We start from the raw sequence: 19,953 nt of genomic DNA, 5'->3' as shown, positions 1-19,953 counted from the left end.
AGCTCTTCTAAAGCTTATTACCTTTTTTTTTAATGAGTGCTGGTTCATATTTTTAAAAAATGCACAATGCTAATTTTTCTTTCCAGTCAGAGCACAAAACTTGTTAATTTAGATATTAAGTGCTTAAACCACTCGGTGTTTTTTATTATGGCTCTGGTGAGTTACAGATCCTGGCTGCAGTACCACAGCTGTCAGGTAAATCTGGAAAGAGGTTTATTGCTTCATTTTTTACCCCAGTGACTGGTTTTGGGTGCTCTGGGAACAGTCTTCAAGGATCCTCAAGGGACAGCAAGGACTCCCTCCATTTTTTTATTCCCAGTTCTTTGCTGCTGCTTTAGGAACACGTGTTTTGACATGTAGCTGCTCTTTATACAAGGCAGGAACATCCCTGCCCCCATTTCTTTTATTAGTGTAGAAGCTTTTCAATTTTTCATCCCTTCAGTTGGTGATAGTTCAGCCTCACATAATTTTATCTGAAAATGTGAAAATCTTCCTTTCAAAAGACAGAGTAGAAAGAGATTGTTTCAGGTAAATTCTTTGTGGTAAAATGAGTCCTTTTTTAGGAAGACATTTTGAATCTGTACAGGTATTTCTTTTTTAAAAAGTGCACTTGGTCTAACCTCTGAACACTTAGATACACTGCATGCCAAACTCTTCCAAGGAACGGGTTTCAAGAGTAAAATTAAAATGGAGGAAATTGAGGCAAGAAAGAAGAGGTGGGTGTTTTCAGATGGAGTGGGAAAATATGTGACAGAATCCACTCTGTTAATATTTTTGAGAGGCAGCCTTATCCCTAAATTATGCCACCTGCAGAAAAATCTGTGGATAAAAATACATGTAACATTGTCACAACTGTTTCTATTGATGCAGCACTTTGTTATTTTCTCATTTCAGGAGAAGAAAGGGAAGTTCTAAAGAAGCTCCAGGTATTGTCTAGAGTCTGATACGAGGATCACAGCAAATGGAAGAGGGTTGCTTATTTATTTTCAGATGTTAAATCTTTGAAATGTTAACTTTTCAGGCCCATTTCTGCTCAGTTTATTTACCTGTTCCAATTTACTATTTTTGGTGTGTTTGCAGCTGGAGGATCTACCCAGCTCTTACCACATGCCACAAACAGGGAATGTTTCTGACATGTGAAGAGTATCAGTTGCAGGAGTTCAGACATAATGTTCCACTCATTATTTATATTTTTAGCAAACAGTTTGAATAATATTATGCTCATTTTTAATGTTCTGTTACACCTGTAAGGTGGGACTGTTTCTTATCCATAAACAGGCAGAGTAGTTTCTCTTAAAAACTCATTTTTAAGCCAAAAATGTTCAGGTGTTCTTTCAGTGCAGTCACTGTCGAACTGATGCAGTTTCTTTGCCTGTACCTACAGTTGTTGCAATAAAACTTAAAAAAAAAATTTTTATTACTTGTCATTATTTGAATAATTTCTTAAAACTTTGTAGTTTGGAGAGAGAAGAAACACAAACTTTCTACAAGAAATCCAATGAGTTAATGAATAACTCTGGAAAACTTTGAGATTGATTATTCATTAAATAGTAGAGAAGCAGTTTGGATCTTAATTTTTAATGATACGTAGTAAATAAGGCAAGAGTGTAAAGGATCATTAGTGACAGAGAAGGGGATAAGGGGATAAAAACAGAATTTATGTTGTCCTAGTATTTATATGCTGCTGATAAATTAGATAAAACGCTTCACATGAGCTACCTAACTGACACTTAACCACATTAAATCTTCACTATATTACTCCTAATAACATCCCCTCTGCAATCTAGTGGGTCCATTCAGGATCAAGGCTGGCTGTGGGCGTTTTTAAGGCAGACCAAAGCTGCCTACAGCGGCTGGTCCCGGCAGTGCGAGGGGCCGCTGGGGTTGTAGCTGGGGTGGAAGTCCAGGTGCTCGTAGGCGGTGATGAAGGTGTCGGGGCCGGTGCAGTGGCTCTTCTCCAGGGACGTGTTCAGGCTCTCGCTCCTGCACATGCCAATCCTGCCCAGATGATCCGAAAACTTGTGCGAGACGATGTGGAAGGAGCTCTGCGGGGGCGACAAAGGGTACGGGGAGGGAGGGATAGGGATGTTTTAAACGCCAACATGGACAGCACCTGCAAAGCCCGGCTGGGTACAGGGCTGGACGCGGCTCTGGGCCGTGTCTCCATCCATCGGGGCGCTCGTACCGGCAGCTCGTGCACCGTGGGGGCCCTGCTGCCGTAGGTCTGGTTGGCGGTCCGGAATCGGGGGTGAGCCGGCGGCTGCCTGCGGGGGGAGAGCAGAGCTATGGCGGGGAGCGGCGGGCAGCGGGGCCCGCAGCCGAGGTAAAAGCCGAGCTCCGCGCCGGCGCTCACCCGTAGCCGCGGTAGAAGGTGAGCTCCTCGAAGCGCCGGGGCACGCCCGGGCTGGGCTGCGCCATGGCGGAGCCGCCGGGCCGGGCCGGGCCGGGCCGCGGGGACGGAGCGTTACCCGGCGACCAAAGGAGGAGGGCGGGGAGCGACTGCAACCGCCCCGGGGCGCGCCCGCCCCGCCCCGCCCCGCAGGAAGCGGAAAGCGCCGCTGACCTTCCCCCTCTCCTCCTCCTCCTCCGTCTCCGTGCCCTGCGGCGGGCTCGGAGCATGGCGCTGCCGCGGCTCCTGCGGGCAGGTGAGCGGCGGGGCCCGGCCCGGTCCGGCCCGGAGCGCCCCGGCCACCCCCGTGTGACTCGCGTGTTTCTGTCCCGCAGCAGCCCCGCGGCTCTACAGCACCGTCCCGGCCCCGGTCCCGGCCCCCGCAGGCAGCCAGCCCCGCGGTGAGTGCTGCCGGGCTCCCCTGGCACCCCAGCCCCGTGCGGTGATACGAACCGGGCACGGTGCATCCTCCCTGCAGTGCCGGCTCGTCCCCCCAAACACAGTGAGTATTTGTTTCCCCTCTCTCAGCTGACAATGACAAGCTGCTGACAGAGCCTCTCAACCACCCCGACTTCTTCAGCGTGAAGGAGCTCTTCACCCTGAAAGATCTCTTTGATGCTCGGGTGCACCTGGGCCACAAAAAGGGATGTCGGCACAGGTGAGTGATGCTTTTCGGGATGCAGCGCTTGTTGACATCGGGAATGCTTGCCCAGACCACATCTGCTGGATTGGTCCGAGCCTGGAGCTGCCCACACAGGGCAGGGTACAGGGATCCCCGCAGTGTGGGCACTGGGAGGGTGTGACACTGGGACAGACACAGGGCTCTCTGTGCTGTCAGCCAGGAGCAGGAGCATGGGATGGTTCCTCCCCCACATCCAGAAACGCTCAATGCCTGCTCACCCCATCCCCGTGTCCCCCCCACTGCCCCCGCAGGTTCATGGAGCCCTACATCTTCGGCTGCCGCCTGGATCAGGACATCATCGACCTGGATCAGACCATGCAGCACCTGCAGCTGGCCCTCAACTTCACGGCCCACGTGGCCTACCGAGGGGGCATCATCCTCTTCGTCAGCCGCCGGCGCCAGTTCTGCCACCTGGTCGAGAGCACGGCGCGGGCGTGCGGGGAGTACGCGCACACCCGCTACTGGCAGGGCGGGCTCCTCACCAACGCCCACATCCAGTTCGGCCCCGGCGTGCGCCTGCCCGACCTCCTCATCTTCCTCAGCACCCTCAACAACGTCTTCGAGCCGCACGTGGCCATCCGCGACGCGGCCAAGATGAACATCCCCACGGTCGGCGTGGTGGACACGAACTGCAACCCGTGTTTGATCACCTACCCCATTCCCGGCAATGACGACAGCCCCGCGGCCATGGAGCTCTACTGCAAACTCTTCAGGATGACCATCATCCGTGCCAAGGACAAGAGGCGGCAGAGCGAGGCCATAGAGGAGCTGCAGAGGAAGGCTGAGGGCAAATAGAGCCCCAGGGATGGGCTCGGTGCCTCTGCTCCACTCCACGGGGCTGGCTCTGCATCCAGCACTGCTGTTAGCAGAAGGGACCCCCAGCCCTGTGCACGGTGATCCCACAGCCGTGGAGGGTCTCCAGCTCCAAAACATTGTCCAGAGCAATGCAAGGGAAAACGGAGCCAGGCTCCTGTCCTCGAGTTTGTCACTGTTGCAGGGAGTGCCACTGTCCTGTGGCTTTCCTGAGCTCATGATCTCACCTGAAACCACTTGTGTCTTGTGTCTGTTCTTAGTAAATAAAGGGGTTTATCCCTGTGATCCTTTTTTTGGTTTTTCTCTATGGAATGGGATGGGGAGTCTGGCCAGGGCAGTCAAGGCAATGGCATGGAAAGGATGTCCCCAAGCTGGGGATGTTTCAGGGTGGCTGATGCAGGGTGAGAGGATCCCCAGTGGGGGTCGGAGTCCCCAATTTGTCCCGGGACATGCTGGGAGCCCAACCTTTGCCACCACGGCAGGTGGGGGACTCCAGGAGCAGCTGAGAAAAGGGATATCCATCTTTTAGTAGCCTCGTGTCTCCGTGGGATGCCCTAGAGCAGTCCTGGGCAGGGCTCCGTGTCCCCTCCCGTGTCCCCGGCCGCGGTCCCAGCCCCGCCCTCTCCCGGCTCTGGGTCCTCCCGCCCGGCAGGGGGCGCTCGCAGGCGGCAGAGCGAGTGCGCACGCGCGGCCGTTCCCCGCACTATATAAGGGGGAGCTGAGGAGACGGTCGCCCTTTCGGCGGGCGTGGGGAGGTGGCGGTGGGACCGGGACCGGCCTCTCCCGGCGGGGCCAGCGAGAAGCCCTGCGTCCCTCGGGCGCAGAAAACCGGTGCTGGTGGATGCGGCTCCACAGCTGCGCCTTCCCCCGCCATGTTTTGGCGAGGCTCCTTCAGGGCCAGTGCCGCTTCCCGCCGGCCCCGGCGCTGAGCGGCTGCGGCGGGAGCAGCCGAGCGAGGTGAGGCTGGGAGCGGCCCTTCCCCCTCAGCCCCGCGGCCAGGCCCGGCCCCGAGCGGCCCCGGGGCTCCGGGGGCTGCCACGTGCGCTGCAAATCCCGTAAATCGTGGAACGCGCTGGAAAGAAAATATCTATATTATTAATATATTAATGTGATGTTAATAATATGTCCATATACTGTGAATCGAATATATTTTAAGGTGTTTATATATTTATATCTGTAATATAAAGCGTACACAGATGTGTATTTTTAATATACTCCATTGAAAAAAGGAAGAAAATTTAGGGTTTTCAGGAAAGTATTTTCAAAGATTTTAGTAGCTACCATCAATCTTCAGTGGATATCATTCTTTTAACTGTTGTAATTCTCTGGTTTTTAGTTAAATGGCATGAGTCACAAAAGAATGAAGGTGGTTAGGCAATTATTAACAACATTTTTCTTTTGTTTCTCTTTCTTCAGTCTGGCAGTGGACCAAAAAAAATGAAGTGACCAGGATGGTGTGACTTCAGAAATGAAGAGTGATCCTTCAGGAAAAGGCTGCCCAAGCAAGCTTCAGCCACCTTGCTAACTGTGAGTGGAGTGTTACATGTGGTATCTGCACGTGCAGCAAATACCTTGGTAGCACTGCTTTTAAATAGTGATAAAATCTTCTTTTAAATACAACAGAATCGTGGAATGGTTTGGATTGGGAGAGACTCCTTCCACTCTCCTAGCTGCTCAGAGCTGCATCCAGCTAGGCCTTGAACACTCCAGGGATGGACACCCACCCATAATTACATATTTTCAGTGGTTTTGGGTTATTTGCTCCCCCCAGGCTGCCACTGGCGTTGCAGAGATGGCTGCTGTGGCATCTTTGTGTCAAAGAGTGGCAAGAGAGACCCAGGCTATGTTCTACGCTCGTTTGTTCTGCACCCCGTGAGCACTCAGAGTGATTGATAGCCTGACATCCTTAATCAGCCTCATAGGAGACAGGGGAAACCAGCTCTGAACTGCTTGGAATGTGGCGTGTGGGTAAGGGGAGGTTCTGTTCTGTGCCGCACAGGCTGCACGTGGGTTTGTGATCCTGTGGGTGCCACTTGTGTTACAGAAAAAGAAGTGGAAGTGATCTGTAAAACCACATGGTAACACTGGGAATTCATCCTATCAGAAAATAAAAATATTCCTGTGCTGTTATTGATACCTTTTAAATTCCTGCTGCCAGTGAAACAGCGCCTGTGTAACCAGGCTTTGGGCTGTGTCTAAGGGCTGTCCGTGCATTTCCCTCTTTTCCAGAGAAGCCCTGAGCCGAGGCAGACCAGAGGAGCCCAGCCCAGGTGAGCTGCCCTGCTGGGAGCTGCCAGTCCTGCCCAGGTGAGCTGCACTGCTGGGAGCTGCCAGTCCTGCCCAGGTGAGCTGTAGTGCCAGGAGGTGCCAGCCCTGCCCCAGCTCGTGTTGCAGGCGTGGCTGCAGTGCCACGTCTGTGTCATTCGGTGGCAGACAGCAACAGGCGAGGTCTTCCCTGGTGCTCGGAGCCCTGTGAGCTCTCAGGATTGCTCAACAACCTGACACTTGCTGTTCCTTTCCTGCTCCCCTGCCTTTCATGGGGAATGGTGGAGGATGGACACTGTCCTTCAGTCCGTCCCTGTATCCAAATGGTGCTGTGTGTCACTGTCCCTTCTCAAAGGACACCAAGAGCAGCTCTGGGCACACAGAGATTGTGACCCTGAGTTTTGCAGTGAGTGACTCTGGCACTGCTAAATGGGAAACCTCATTAAATGGCCATTACAGGGCCAGAGGGACCTCAGTGGTGCAAAATGAGCCCTTTAATTGGCAAAAGTCACTGGCTTTGGAGAAGAATGTTAATGAGGTTGTGGGGATGTGGTTATGCTTGAGGATGTGGCTCTTTTATTTAAATTTCTTGACTTCTTTTAACCTGCAATCCGTGTTTGGGGTTTTTCATCAGGCTTTCCTCACTCCAGGGGTCCTGCGTGGGCACTGAGTGCTAATGAGTGTCTCTTTAGAGCTCCCTGTGTGAGGCACAGCAGAACCATGAACATTTTCCTGATGGCATTTACTGGAATTGCCCTTCCCCAGGCAGCACTCCTGGGCCATGGATATTGCTTTATTGAAGGAAAAACTGGCTCTGAGCTGTGGAAAACGTGAATGTTTTACATGAAAGTGGTTTAGAGAGGAATTAAAAATCTCTCAGCACATAGCACAGCCCTTCATCATCAAGGACTGGTTTATGTCATGGCTTTAAAGGCTGGAATAAGCTCAGATTTTTTTTCCCTGCACTATTAATAGCTTGGCTCTGCACCAAGGTTGGCAAACTCACCTTGGATTTTTAGGGAGTGATGGAATAACCCGGAGCAGGCTCCAGCTATCCTGCTCTTAAATTATAGATATTTTTCCAAAACCCTTCTGATGTCATGCCAAAGAGCTTCTCCTAAATTTGTGCCATGTCCTTCTGGACTGAAGGAAATCCCTGTCTCAAAGTTTCCTTGTGAACCCTAATAACAGAGCCTTAAAATATGTTTTCATTTTATATTTTATCTTTATTTCCTTCTGGGATGTGGAAACTCTTGGGACAGACCCCAGACAATGAGGGCAGCAGAGTTTGTATGGCGAGGGTTAATTAGCTCATTAGTATTGACTTTATTGCTCCCTTTTCTTGCCTGTTTTTCAACTTTTCTGACATACTGGGCCTTATTTTTTTATTTGCAGATTACGCCTTGAGCTGCAGAATGTCTGACAAACTGAGAACTGGTTGGCAGCATTCACGTCTGATGGCTTGGAGATTCCTAAAACTTGATCATCTGTGTTTTCTCTACATGGTTAAGAAGGATTTAAAAAAAAAAAACTAAATAAAGATGCCACCTACAAGACTGAAAGAATTATGCTGTGTGTTTGTAGCACCCCAAGTAATGCTATTTTTTAACCATTCTAGGATGTAAGATTCTGTGGATATGAGAATTTAGGATTGTTTTGCAGCAATTTAAGATTTTACCTCCATCCTCTTGGGCACAAAGGGGATCCAGTGAGATCAGACTCTCAGTCTTGGAGTGTCCTGGCTTTTTTTCCATCTCCTGTGGGGAATCTGGAGGAATTTGAGTGTAAAACAGCTTTGTCTTGACTCATTTCTCTCCTGTATCCCAGAGTGGTTTGTACACTGCACTCACTTTGTGCTTTTTATTAGTGATGAGCAGAATTCCTGGGAGTGTCCAGGGCCACGGGGGTGTGCATTAATGGAACAATTGCTGTCACAAGTGTCTTTATTTCAATTAAACTGACAGGGCCTGGTCCCTCAGCTACAGGAACCACTTCTTTATAAACATTTAGAGAGGTTCTGATGTTGGGGAAATTGTTTTCCTCCATTTCTCCAGGTGCTTTAACACTGCTTCGAGGGAAGGGAACAGCAGGGATTTAGTGGGAGTAAACAAAGGAGGGAAGGATGGAAAATGGCTTTTCTGCCGCCCTGAGGAGGGGATTTTGGCAGGGGCTTGGATTCCTCTGCTAATGGCAGGAGGAGCTGGATTTGTCAGGGGAGCTGTTGCCATGGGGATGCAGGACAAGGGATGAGGAGCCTGGAGCCTCTGTTACTGAATTCCAGGGAATTCCAGCCCTGCCTTCCCTCCCTGCAGCTGAACCTGCACCTGCAGACAGGACCTTGGTGGTGCCCACACCCAATCCAGGCTGAGGAGCCCTTCAAACATAGAACCCTTGGGAGTGCTCACCTTCTGCATGGATAAATCACATTCCACAACCCACTACTCAGCAGGGACTGAGCTCTGCTGGCTCTGCCGGACACTGAGCACTCCTGACACCAAAATCTGCCCAGTGAGAAGTGATGAGGAGCCTAAAGAACCAACAGAAGGAAAATCCTGATCTTTCTCCCCAAAGGGTTCCTAAATTTGCAGCCCTGGTGCTGCAGTGTCAGGTGTATTTTTATTTTCTGATTGCACATCAGCTGCATGCTCACTTCCCCACGGAATTGTTGGCAGGAGAAGCAGCACGTGCTCCAGCAGCAGGAATATGGCTGTGCTGGGAACAGAGCAACCTTGGGGGAGTTTATCCAGCTCTTCCTCCCTGCCCAGAGCTGTAAGATTGCTATAATTGAGCATTCCAAGGAAACAGCCATAGTTGGAGCCCTGGGAGCACAGACACAGCCAAAAAAAAAATGTCTGGAGACCTGCTAAAAGCTTTGCCTGGAAATTCATTTTAATAATGAGAGAAGCACTGGATTATTCTGGTATTAACCCTCAACCTCTGCAGGGCAAGCCCAGCTTAGTTTTTGGAGAATTAAACGGAGGGGTTGGGCAGTGACACCCGAGCACACGGAGGGGTCACAACGGTTCGTGTTTAGCCCTTTGCCTTTAAGCCATCCTTGGCCTCGGCCGCTTCCAGAGCGCACACGTGAGGGAATGGCTTGTGCTGCCAATTCCAGACTGGGGGCAGGAGCAGCTGGGGGGAGCCTCTCACAAGCCACGGCACCACCGTCAGGGTCAGGCACTTAAAAACGGAACCAAAGAACTGCCACGATTCTCCACGGTGCAACAGACAGCTGAGCTGCTTCCTGTGTGACAGCTGGAGCTGATGGCAGATGACTCAGACACTTAAGGAGAGACTTTTGGAAGGGGAAATCTACCTTTTCCTCCTTTTTAGATCACAAACAAGCTGGTACTTAACAGGCTGCTGTTTGGCTATTGATGGACGGGTGTGATTCACGTAAAAGCTGTTTATTTACATCAGAGCCGTTCCTCAAAAGGAGATGTGACAAGTACAGCATGAATGATTCATTCCCATCGCTTTGCTCTGCTTTCCTGCTCATCAAGGAACAGTTTGATGCATCCAGCTGGGCTCAGCTTCCTTATCCCTTTTCTGTGTCTCCTTCCTCCCCCAAGCCTGCTCAGCCCAGCTCGGTGTCCCAGCTTTGCTCCTGCCGACCCATCCCTGATGCTGCTGGGTGGTGCAAGTCATGATGTTGGTTTTCCATGGAGGAGAAGGGGCTGCAGGTCTGCTGAACTCCCTGTGCAGGGTGTGTTTTTCCTGGGGAGGAGAGGATGGAGAAACAGGCCTTCAGCCCTTGGACCTCACTCCAAGCTCACAGATTGGAAACTCCAGGGCCGTGCTTTCCCCGTTAGGAATATTTGGTGTTGGAAATCTTCTTCCAGAGCAAGGTCTTGAGGTTGTTGAGCACGAGGGAGTGGTGCACTTCCATCTGGCTGGCCAGGCCACTGAGGGTCATGCAAGTTCGGAGCTGTTTCTGCAGCTCTTCCTTCAGCTCCAGGGGAGCTCCATAGAGCAGATAGTCCTGCAGCAGCCCGCACACCTTGGCCAGGTTGGGCTGCACCACGTCGCTCTTGCACTGCTTCAGGAGTTTGTCACACGTGGCCGTGCAATCCCGCCCGTAGGTGCAGTCCCCGTTCTGCTCACAGTGCCGGCCCTTGAGGAAGCCTCTGATTGTCATCTCCGTGGCCACCTTGCGCAGGTTGACCATTTTGAAGTCGAACTTGTCGTTGTAGCCCACGTTCCTGAGGCTGCTCTCGCAGATGTAGAAGCTCCCGTAGGTCCCGTGGAAGATTTCCTCCACAAACTCCAGGAGGCCGATGGCGATCTTGGCGCGCCGGGGCCAGGCCGGCGCAAACCACTGGTGGATGAGCTGGTGGGCAAGGGAAGGCAGCAGGGACTGCAGGAAAGGGGGGACATCCACCCCATACAGGGAGGTGTGGGGGATCTTCTCGGTGACATAAAGGTCCCCGCAGTGCCCCAGCAGCTTGGCCGTGTGCTCCTTCTCGTGCAAGGAGAACATGAGGAGGAACTCGTTGAGCTGAAGCAGCGCCCAGATAGATTTGGCCTCTGCCAGGGACACCTTCCCATCATGGTTCACGTCTGCCATGGTGATGATCCGGCTCACCAAGGCAGGAAGAGATGGCTGATCCCCCAGCTTGGACTGCAAACAGCACAAGAAGTGGCATCAGACCCTCACAGCTCTCCATGTTTGGGTGTCACACCACAAAACAGAACTGGGGGAGCAAAGAACTGAGCTGGGGAGGAGGAGGAAATGGTGACACTCCAGAAAATGCCACACAACGTGTAGGCATCCAGGCCAGCAGAATTTTCCCAGCCTCAGGGCTGCTCTAGAGCTGGAACCCCACCACTGCTGCAGAAGCCCCAACAGGGGAAACTACCAGGGCCACCAAATCAGCTCTGCCCAGCACAGATGCCACCCACAGCCATGGCACAGCCACCTCCAGGGATGCTGCTACTGAAATCTCACAGAGAAGAACTCATTTCCTCCACTCATCAGTGCATGGCACTGGCACCAGCAGTGGGTGGGGGGCACGGGAAGGAGGAACTCTCGTTCAAAGGGAAGGAAAAACACACTTGGTGTTTCTGACTCACAGGAGCCATGCCAGGGCTGTGGGAGCCCACAGGGCCCTGCACTGACCTTCAGGAAGTTGAGGAGCATTTCCTTGAACTCGTCCATGGAGGTTCCCCGGGTGGGTTTGTCGAAGAGCACCACGTCCCTCCTGGGCACAGAGTCCGGGCGGCTCTCGGCCCTCAGGGCTTCCCCAATGCCACATTTGATGATCACCTCCCTGTCCCTCCAGAGCCCTCTGTAAACCTGGAGCACAGGGAGGGGGACAGCAGGTGGAGGGAGCTGGGTTCTGGTTTGGGATGGGCAGAGGGGGAGATGCGCAGGGTTTGGGGCTGGTGCCCAGCCCTGGCATGGGTGGGGGGCACAGACCTACCTGCTGGCTGGGGGAGGAGGAGAGGCAGTGCTGGAACAGGAGGCCGCGCTCCTCACACAGGTCCTTGCACGTGGAGCCAGAAATGATCCCTTTCTTGTACTGGTCACACTGGGGAGGGCAAGGAGAGAGAGTAGCTCAGCAGGGATAGATTTCTACTGGCCCTTAGGGATGGCTCAGTGCCTTGGGCTGGCAGGGACCACTGTGCTGCTGGAGGGATCTCAGGGATTTGTTCCTGGATGCTGCTGCTGCAAATCCAGGGGTTTGGGAGAACCTCCTAGGCTGGAGGAGAGGGCAGCGTGGAGTTGGGTGCGGAAGCACAGGCTCAGGCTGCTCAGCAGAGCAGCAGTCCCTGCTGTGGAGTAGGCTGGCCCCAGTTTAGGGGGTGGCAGGGACAGGAACAGGAACAGACAGTGGCTCTGATCCACAGCCAGGCTGGAGCTGGAGACATCCCTGGGCAGGAGAGGCTGCAGCTCTGCAGCTCCTCAGCGAGGGCACAGCTGCCTCAGGGCTGCAAGCTGGAGCTGCAGACATTCACTACATCTTTTCTCTTTTTTTTTTCTGCTGTGGATGGGAATTAACCCTTGGACCTGCTCACAGGGGACACGGCCAGACACGGTGCCTGGAAACCCCAGCTCCGAGCAGGAATTAGCGCCCAAGACCCCGCGGTCGGAGTTAGGCAGAAAATCAAATTAAACGATCGTTGCTGTTGTTATGGCAATTCCTGCCTCCCTTCTCTGCTGAGGGATTGATCAACGAGGCTTGTTCTGACACAGCCCAGCTCCCCCTCCTCGCCCAGACTGGGCCGAGACCCACTCCCATGCCAGGGGCACACACAGCACTCCTGGGGACATCCCATGGGGAACATGGAACATACTACAAACCCATGGAACTACACTGCAAACCCCAAACAGGGCAAAACACAGAGAGCCAGGCTGCCACACAGAGCTCTGCTGCTTTCCTTAGGGCTCCTCAGCAGTCATAGACAGGTACCATGGACTGAGTGCTCCCTTTTTCCTCCTGCTCTGCAGAGCCCAGAGGGCACTGGTGTGATGCTGTCCCTGCCCACAGATCCTGCTCCCTGCCCTGACATTCCAGCTTCTTCTGCACAGACATGGATCTGCCCACATCTGCCCTGGCTGCTTCCCTCTGCCATCTCACGGAATTGTTTCACCATCACCCTGGCAGGGTAAGATCCCCCCTCCTGCTCTGAGCTTCGTGCCACGTTGGGGACAGCACCAGGGCAGGAGCTGCCAGGAGGGCTCCTCCTCCCAGCTTTGGGGCTCCCACAGCCCCAGCCAGCCCCCTGAAGAGGAGCCACGGGGCTGTGCTGCCACTCACGATGATCATCCGGCAGACGTGGCCGCGGCACAGCTCCGAGTAGGACGAGTAGTGCATGTAGGCCACCCAGCTGCCCACGAAGATGCCCAGCCACACCACCAGCAGGTACTTCACCTTGATGCCCGGGAGGCGGCCCTGCAAGGCAAAGGAAACGCTGTCGAAACCCTTTTGGAAGGGCAGGGCTTTGCCCAGGGCAGCGGCGGCTGGCCAAGGACGGCTTCTGCCACACAAATCGACCTGAGCGCTGGGGAAACCTTCAGCCTTTTTTATATATATTCATCAGTCTCTTATGCAACTCCTGCTGCAAGTAGGTCACTTAAAATTCCCTAAAAGCAGGGGGATTAGCAGGCTGGGCTGCAAGGAGCTGGATGCTGTGCATCCCTGGGAGCTGTGGCCACATCCTCACGCTCTCCTGCCCTGTGCAAGGCTGGGGTATCCCAGCGGGGCTGCAAGAGCTCTGCTCCTGTTTGGGGGGACCCCTCTCAGCAGAACCCCCCTTTACAAAGCCCCACGGGCAGGGGAAGCTCCCAAGAGCAGTTCCCGTGTGGGAGCGGGTGAGTAACAAAGCTCACAGGTGATGCTCTGTGCAAACAACTCGGAGGCTCTCAGCAGGATTTTGGTTTTTTGGCTTTATTTCCTCCCCCCTGACCCTGGCACAGCAGCACTGCTGCCATCTGGCCTCCTGCAAGACAGGCTGCTCACCTGGCTCCTGTAACGGAGCAGATCCCAGCAGTTCCAAAGGGCAGGGAATGAATCCTTGCACTAAACAAACCCTTCCATCCCTTTTCTATAGGTAAGTCTACAGAATCCCTGGTCTTCAACCACCTCCAATCCCTCCTCCCTCCTCACAACCTGCTGCTGGATCTGGGTGGGTGCAGCACCTTTAAAACCTGCCAAGGATCCTGGCTTGGGTCTTGTAGCCCAAAAGCACTCCCCACCTCCAAAATGCTCCTCCTCAGCCCCTTTCCAGGAGCTGTCAGGGCTCTGCGAGACACAGGAATGGGCAGTGAGGGTGAGAGCAGGCAGGTCTGCCTCGAGATCGTGACATTTCTCCCATTAATTGGAAACCCTAAAGTGTGGAGAGAGCGAGGGTGCCCAGCTTGCCTGTGAAACAACGGCACCGCTAATTAGCGTGAAATTAAATTAAAGAGAAGCCAAGCACAGCCAGGAATTGGCAAAGACAAAGTGTAGGTGGCTGCTCCTGTGAGCTGAGAAGCAGCTCATGGCCCTGAAGTCAGGCACACTGAGACCCTGAGACCCCCCCCAGCACAGCAGCCCCCCAAAACTGCCCAGGGTGGGTGTGTGAGGCCCCCTGCCCTCAGCAAAGGGGCTCTTCCAGGGACTTCCCACTAGAGATATGTCTTGGAGAACCCTGGAATAGCCAAAATGTCACTTTTTACTTATTCTGACTTAGAATCCATCCTGTGGCAGAAGGGGAGTCAGGACTGCTGGCTGTGCATGGCATGGGGAGCTCTGGCTTCATCATCCCCTAAAGAGTGGAAAGAAATGTGGGAGTGGGGGATGCATTTCAATGAGAGGTTCCCCCTGAGATTTGCTTGGATTTTGGATTTTGAGGGTTCCTGCAGTGCCTCAGTCTCAAGGCACAGTTTCTCTCCCCATTGTGTTCCCTGCACTGAAGGGTGTTACCCTGTGAGTTGCTGTGTTTAGTCTTAGAGTGACTCTGGAGGATATGAAAGTGACTTTGGGCTGGGGCTGACTTCAAAGGCAAAATGGATGCAGCATCAACAAAATCCTGCTCCATCCCTGTGGCTCCCCGGGGAACACGGGGGGTGTTTCACAGCACTCCCAGCTCTGCACCCACCTCCTGCCAGCACCCTCTGCCCACCGGGCATCCCCTCCCTCATCCCCTCCGGGATAACCCCTCTGGTCCAGGATCCTTGCCACAGTCAGGCTTTCCCATCCCACGGCTGCAGAGAAAAACCCCATTCCAGCATCCCTGACATCCCTGGCCCCAGCATCCCTGGAGATCTGAGGGAGGTGCCCGGCCCTCGGAAGCTCAGTGATGGGAAGAGGAGGGAAAATAAAGAAAGAAAGAGAAAGAAGGAGCCATCCCTGTCCTGCTGCATCGGCGGCTTCACCCAGCGCTGCGGCTGCCGCCCGGGCTGCCCCGGTGCTCCCCGGCTCGGCACGGCGGAGCGCGGCGCGGGTTATGCAACCGCTGCGGCCCCGGCTGCTGCTCCAGACCCCCGGTGCCGCTCCAGAGCCCCGCGGTGCCGGTGCCCGGCCCCCGGCTCCTTGCACCGGCGTCGGGGGAACCGAGGCGGAGCGTCCCTTTGTGCACGGCCGGTGCCAGCATGCGGAGACGGGCATCCCCCAGCCCGCATCCCGCATCCCAGGGCATCCCCCCGGCCCGGCGCATCCCCGAGCCCGCATCCTCCATCCCGGCGCATCCTCCCTCTGCCGGTACCTGCAGGCCCTTGGAGAAGGGGCAGAACAGCACCAGATGCACCAGCCGCCGGATCCTCCGCATGCTGCGGGCGCCCCGCGGCCGCGGGCCTCAGGCTCCGGGGGGCATGGCCGGGGCGGCCGCGGCCCCCGCACCGCCGCCGGGGCCGGGGGGGCCGGGGTCCCGGCAGGGGGGCCCAGCCGCGCCGCTCGCTCCGCCGCAGCGCCCGGCCCGGCCCGCAGGGCTCGGCGGCTCCGCCCGGCGCGGGGCGGTGCGGGAGGCGGGGGCGGCGCTCGCAGCTCCGCCGCAGCCCGGGGAGCGGGGGGCGCTGCCCGCCACGGCCCCGCTCGGCCCCGCCGGGTCAAGCCCAGTCCAGCGCTCCGCATGTGGGCATCCCGCGCGGGGGTCTCATGCCCCATCCACCCGTGCGTCCCACTCGAGGATCTCATCGCCGTGCCCATCCCATATTCCGGGGTTCCACCCACTCGGGGATCCCATCCCCAGGCTCATCCCACCACACAAGGGGCTCTCCCAGCCCTGGCTGATGATCCTGGCAGAGCAGGGAGGGGTCTGTGGAGATGCTGATCTCACCTGGCCCCCAGCACTCACAGTAGCTCCAGGCTTATTCAAAGCCATTTTGGGTGGCAGACGGCCAGACTCCCTCCGTGTTACCCATAGTGGGTAACCTGCGAGCACAGCTCGGGGCTGCACCCCTCCGGCCTGAGCCCTGCCATCGCTGCTGTTCCTTCTCCTCCTTGCTGTGTCCTTTCCCCACCCTGAATCCCAGCAGCAGCACTGGCTGGTCCTCCCTGTTTGCACTGCAGCCAGGCAGGGAAACCTCACAGCAAGACTTTGACAGGCCAGGGACAGCCCCATCCAGGGGGATCCTGTGTGCACAGGCAAGTTAGAGCAAGGGGGACAGGGAGCAAATAATATGATGGGAAATGATCTGGGAGACTCAGTCACGAGGGCATTGTTAAGATAATTCCTTGCCTGCTATCAGCAAATCTTCAGATTATCCATTTGCTCCCTTTTCATGGCTCAGGTTGCTCCTTCCTTTTAAATTTGGCTCAAAATGACCTTTGAAACAAGCTGGTCACTGCGAGCCCAGATCCCCGCTCAGTGTGAGCGCCAAGCACCGAGTAATCAGGGCCTAATGAGCAAAAGCCTTTGCTGGACTAATCCAAATAATGGTGATGAATAAGGAGCATCACACAAAACTGCCTGAAACCTCCCAAATCCTGCAGCGTGTTTGCTGCCTGCTTTTAACCTCGAGGAGGTCCCTGCTGCTCCAGTGCTGAGCCCTGACCTCTGTGTGGGCTGGCCTGACATTGCCCGCAGCGGTGACAGGGACAGGGACAGTGAACATCACCTCGGCCACCCACAGCCCCTGTCAAGGAAAGTTTTACCATCCCACTAAAGCCAGAATGGTTCTCCAGCAGGTTCTTATTTTTAGTGTTAATCAAGACAGGAAAGAAGAAGAGCCTCTGAGATTTATTTTTGATGGTGGGGTTGGTAATTTGGGAAACAGCAGGGACAGGAAGGTGCATTGCTGGATGCATTCCACGCTCTCTGCTCACCCTGCTCCTGCAGCTCCTTCTGACTTGAGCCCTGATTTTGGAGGCCAAGAGTGGGGGAAGAATCCCAGATGGAGATGGGAAATGACACACCTGGGCCAGGGCTGAGGATGCCTTGAAATCCACAGAATTCTGCTGTGGGACTCTGCAGAATTCAGGGGTGGATTGTCCAGCAAATCTAATTAGGAATGAGCAGACCATCCCAAGCTGTAATACACCAAGTAATTAAGTGATTAGTATTGATTGTTAGAATGTCTAATGAACAGTTATCACTGAATGATTAATTAATCCAACCAAAAGAGTAATAAAAATTCTGCAGGTGTGATGATACCTTATATTCAACACAGAAGGGAAGTGAGATCTCTCCCCATGGTGCCCACCTCTGGTTTCTATCCCAGGCACCTGGCACCAGGGATGCACTGCCTGGGCTGCTGCCCCTGTGCAAGGCATCTCTCCCCTCCCCCAAACTCCCTGGCACTGCCAGGAGGGGCTCCAGCACCAGGCAGGCACCCAGAGCTGTGTAGCTCGAAGGTGGGGAAAACGCTCCCACAGGCGCTGTCAGCATCCAGAAGATGCCGGGATCAGCCAATACTCAGCTCCTCCCTGGGAATTCTTTCACTCGCTGCCTTGATTAAGTCGCTTCAGTTTCTCCTGGTCAAAGCCCTGCTAATCCCAGCTAAACCCGCAGCGTGCCGCACGCTGGCCTCTGATCACTTCCCTGCCAGGCGGTGGCTCTGCGGGCACGTCCCCAAGAGCACTGTGCCCTGGGGACATGGCAGCTCGCGGGCAGGCACAGCCCTGCAGCGGTCATTTGCTGGCCCCTAATGTTTGCCTGACTAAATGATAATGAGTAAATCATCTCCAGCCAGAGCTAACAGCAGTGTAGGGCAGCCCTGACTCGTGAGCAGGGACCCCCAGCCACCCATCCCCTCATCCCCTCCAGAGCACCCTGAGCTGCCCAGCTTCCTCTGGGCGGGATGTCAGAGTTGGGTGACAGCTGGGGACAGCCCAATGCCATCACCCGCAGTGCTGCTGCCAGCAGGACCCTAAACCAAAATAGGGGCACATGCTCTCCCTGCTTTCCTCTGCCATCAGGATCAGCCCCATGGCCACACACCAGAGGGATTTCCACCCCGGGTGGGCTGCGATGGCACCCGGCATTCCCAGGCAGCGCCGCAGCTCTGGAGATGATGGATCCAGGCTCTAATGCTCTTTTCTGTGCGTCTCTGAAGGATTTGAGCTGATCGCCCGCGCTTCCTGCGTGGCATCCACAGCTGGCTCTGCACAGCCCGTCAGCTGCCTCTGCTGCCTGCTGGGCCTGCCGGGCTCAGCACAGCGGTTATAATTAGAAATGCTAATCAGCTCTTGTGTTTCTGGCTTGACAGCCCTGCCACCCCCAGCACAATCTTCCCTCCAATCTGTCCTGTGCTCGCCCCCTCCGCTTCCTCTCCGAATCCCTGCTACTTGTAATTAAGCACCAAGAAGTTAAGGGGGGTTGAATGGGGGTGCTGGGGCTTGTTGGATGCTTTGGGCCAGGATTGCAGCCCCCACAGAGCCCCTGGCTTTCTGGGAACTGTTTGGGGGTCTCACCTTTCATTCACCACCATCCCCTTGGGCTGGGGACACCCCAGGGATGTCCCTGGCCCTGAACTATGAGGGGGAAGAGAAGAAGCTCAAGGGCTCTGCAGGCAGGGCTGGGGTTAAAGGCAAAGGGTGGTGGCTGTGGCTGGGAGCCCTGCGGTGCTGGCTCTGGAAGGGGAGCTTCTCTCATTGGGATTTCCATCATGTGCCAACCGTGGGCGCTCCCCAGCCAAGGAGGAAAGGGAGCTTGCAAAGGAGCTCAGAGATGGGGGCTGAGCAAGCAGATCCCTGCACTGGCTTAGATTATGGAGTTATTCATCATCAGGTCATGCTCAGAGAGACACAGCCCAGGGATTCCTCCCTGACCAGTGCCCATGGACAGCCCCTGCCAGCCCCCAACCACTCCACACGAGAGCCAGGGTACAGCTTTCACCCTGGGCATTTGGCTCCCAAAGTCAGGCTTGGCCAGGGAGACATTCCTTGGAGCAGGCACAGGGCTCAGCTGGCCTCAGAAAAGACAGAGATGCACAGGTGGGATAAGCAGCTCTGGACACGGTTTTTAAGCCAACATTCATCTTCCAGGCATTCCCTGTGTATCAGTTTCAGTGAGGAGACAGGCTGCAGTTTGGAGGGTGGATGTGCAGAAGGTTTTCAAGAAGGCAGTGGCTGTCTGAGCAAAGGAGAACTCCCCCTCACCTCCTCTGTCCCATGCTCCACCTGGGACACCTCAGCCCACTGCAGCATCTCCCAACATGTCAATCGACAAAGAGCTCTCCCTCAGCACAATTTCTCCCTGGAGAAAGGGTAATAAGAGAAACAAGGAGGTATCACAAAAAGAGCATGGGAGGGACAGGGCATGGTGGCTTCAATGACGATGCACTCATGAAAAGGCACCAGCAGCACAGCCAAGTGACTGGGAAAGCTCTGGGGGAGAAGTCGGATTGGATTTGTCATGACTAATTGACTCCCTCCAGCACTGTGGTCCAGCCTTTCACGCATGGCATGAGCAGGGTCCCAAGCATCCAGGAATTAATGAGGGTCTGACCCTGTCTGCTCAGCCACTTGAGTTTTGCCAGTGCAGACAGCTGGCTTAAGAGGCCCTTTTATCCTTTACAGATCAGATCAATTTGGATAGTTATAATCTAGTCCTGGTGAAAGCTCAGAGCAGACTTTATTGCCCAACCAGCTCAAGGAGAAAAAAAGCAAGCAAGAGGGAGAGGTCATGCTGAACTATTGATTGTGCTGCTCCCAGATTGGCCTCGGCAGAGAGCTCACCTGGGACAGTTTGCCTCTATCTCCTGCTAATGCTGCTCCATTGATCTCCTGTGACAGGCGGCAACTACAAGATTTTTTGAGGTCAGAGTCATTAAGAGGCATTAATCAATAACAGAGGAAACAGAGAGAGAGCAACTGTTTGTTTCATGCAGACACATTCCCCGTGTGGATTTTAGCCCGCTGAGGTGTGCGTGGTTTATTTC

General features: G+C 54.7%; 3 protein-coding genes, 1 long non-coding RNA gene and 2 other non-coding genes across 8 annotated transcripts; 4 read left to right on the top strand and 2 right to left on the bottom strand.

Moving 5' to 3' along the window:
* Positions 1-669: 669 nt before the first annotated feature.
* On the bottom strand, positions 670-2,500 carry C17H9orf116 (chromosome 17 C9orf116 homolog). Its single transcript, XM_030961565.1, has 3 exons — positions 2,354-2,500; positions 2,186-2,264; positions 670-2,045 (listed from the first exon to the last, which is right to left on the bottom strand). The coding sequence occupies exons 1-3, from the start codon at positions 2,416-2,418 to the stop codon at positions 1,845-1,847; spliced, it is 345 nt and encodes a 114-aa protein (XP_030817425.1). The 5' UTR covers positions 2,419-2,500; the 3' UTR covers positions 670-1,844.
* A 69-nt stretch (positions 2,501-2,569) lies between these two features.
* MRPS2 (mitochondrial ribosomal protein S2) lies at positions 2,570-4,174 on the top strand. Of its 2 annotated transcripts, none has more exons than XM_030961417.1 (4): positions 2,570-2,645; positions 2,725-2,790; positions 2,918-3,047; positions 3,323-4,174. In XM_030961417.1, exons 1-4 carry the CDS (start codon positions 2,618-2,620, stop codon positions 3,864-3,866), a joined length of 768 nt encoding a protein of 255 aa, XP_030817277.1. In that variant the 5' UTR covers positions 2,570-2,617; the 3' UTR covers positions 3,867-4,174. The 2 variants fall into 2 exon arrangements, with proteins under 2 accessions (XP_030817277.1, XP_030817278.1); XM_030961418.1 differs by having other exon boundaries at positions 2,599-2,645; positions 2,728-2,790.
* A 456-nt stretch (positions 4,175-4,630) lies between these two features.
* LOC115910993 lies at positions 4,631-7,711 on the top strand. Of its 2 annotated transcripts, none has more exons than XR_004061224.1 (4): positions 4,631-4,841; positions 5,301-5,411; positions 6,114-6,191; positions 7,545-7,711. It is a non-coding gene; the product is annotated as an uncharacterized LOC115910993 (long non-coding RNA). The 2 variants fall into 2 exon arrangements; XR_004061225.1 differs by lacking the exon at positions 7,545-7,711 and adding an exon at positions 6,229-7,531.
* On the top strand, positions 5,656-5,789 carry LOC115911089. Its single transcript, XR_004061236.1, has one exon. It is a non-coding gene; the product is annotated as a small nucleolar RNA SNORA17 (small nucleolar RNA).
* LOC115911088 lies at positions 6,257-6,390 on the top strand. Its single transcript, XR_004061235.1, has one exon. It is a non-coding gene; the product is annotated as a small nucleolar RNA SNORA17 (small nucleolar RNA).
* Positions 7,712-9,013: 1,302 nt separating the features above from the next.
* DIPK1B (divergent protein kinase domain 1B) lies at positions 9,014-15,566 on the bottom strand. Its single transcript, XM_030961611.1, has 5 exons — positions 15,339-15,566; positions 12,911-13,045; positions 11,573-11,680; positions 11,269-11,445; positions 9,014-10,770 (listed from the first exon to the last, which is right to left on the bottom strand). Exons 1-5 carry the CDS (start codon positions 15,399-15,401, stop codon positions 9,958-9,960), a joined length of 1,296 nt encoding a protein of 431 aa, XP_030817471.1. The 5' UTR covers positions 15,402-15,566; the 3' UTR covers positions 9,014-9,957.
* Positions 15,567-19,953: the final 4,387 nt, after the last annotated feature.

Source organism: Camarhynchus parvulus, chromosome 17 (assembly GCF_901933205.1).
Source record: "Camarhynchus parvulus chromosome 17, STF_HiC, whole genome shotgun sequence".
NCBI classification, from domain to species: domain Eukaryota; kingdom Metazoa; phylum Chordata; class Aves; order Passeriformes; family Thraupidae; genus Camarhynchus; species Camarhynchus parvulus.
Note: the sequence above shows the minus strand (reverse complement) of the source record. Positions and strands in the feature narration are given on the sequence as shown.

Excerpts from the sequence above, each read along its gene's own strand:
- C17H9orf116 (XM_030961565.1), bottom strand. The coding sequence starts at position 2,418 with ATGGCGCAGCCCAGCCCGGGCGTGCCCCGGCGCTTCGAGGAGCTCACC. Across the intron at positions 2,265-2,353 it reads ACCTTCTACCGCGGCTACGG|GCAGCCGCCGGCTCACCCCC; the intron begins GTGAGCGCCGGC and ends CTCCCCCCGCAG. Across the intron at positions 2,046-2,185 it reads CCACGGTGCACGAGCTGCCG|AGCTCCTTCCACATCGTCTC; the intron begins GTACGAGCGCCC and ends TCGCCCCCGCAG.
- DIPK1B (XM_030961611.1), bottom strand. The coding sequence starts at position 15,401 with ATGCGGAGGATCCGGCGGCTGGTGCATCTGGTGCTGTTCTGCCCCTTC. Across the intron at positions 11,681-12,910 it reads ACGTCTGCCGGATGATCATC|TGTGACCAGTACAAGAAAGG; the intron begins GTGAGTGGCAGC and ends TGCCCTCCCCAG. Across the intron at positions 11,446-11,572 it reads CCTCCTCCCCCAGCCAGCAG|GTTTACAGAGGGCTCTGGAG; the intron begins GTAGGTCTGTGC and ends CCTGTGCTCCAG.
- MRPS2 (XM_030961417.1), top strand. The coding sequence starts at position 2,618 with ATGGCGCTGCCGCGGCTCCTGCGGGCAG. Across the intron at positions 2,791-2,917 it reads CGCAGGCAGCCAGCCCCGCG|CTGACAATGACAAGCTGCTG; the intron begins GTGAGTGCTGCC and ends CCCCTCTCTCAG. Across the intron at positions 3,048-3,322 it reads AAAAAGGGATGTCGGCACAG|GTTCATGGAGCCCTACATCT; the intron begins GTGAGTGATGCT and ends CTGCCCCCGCAG.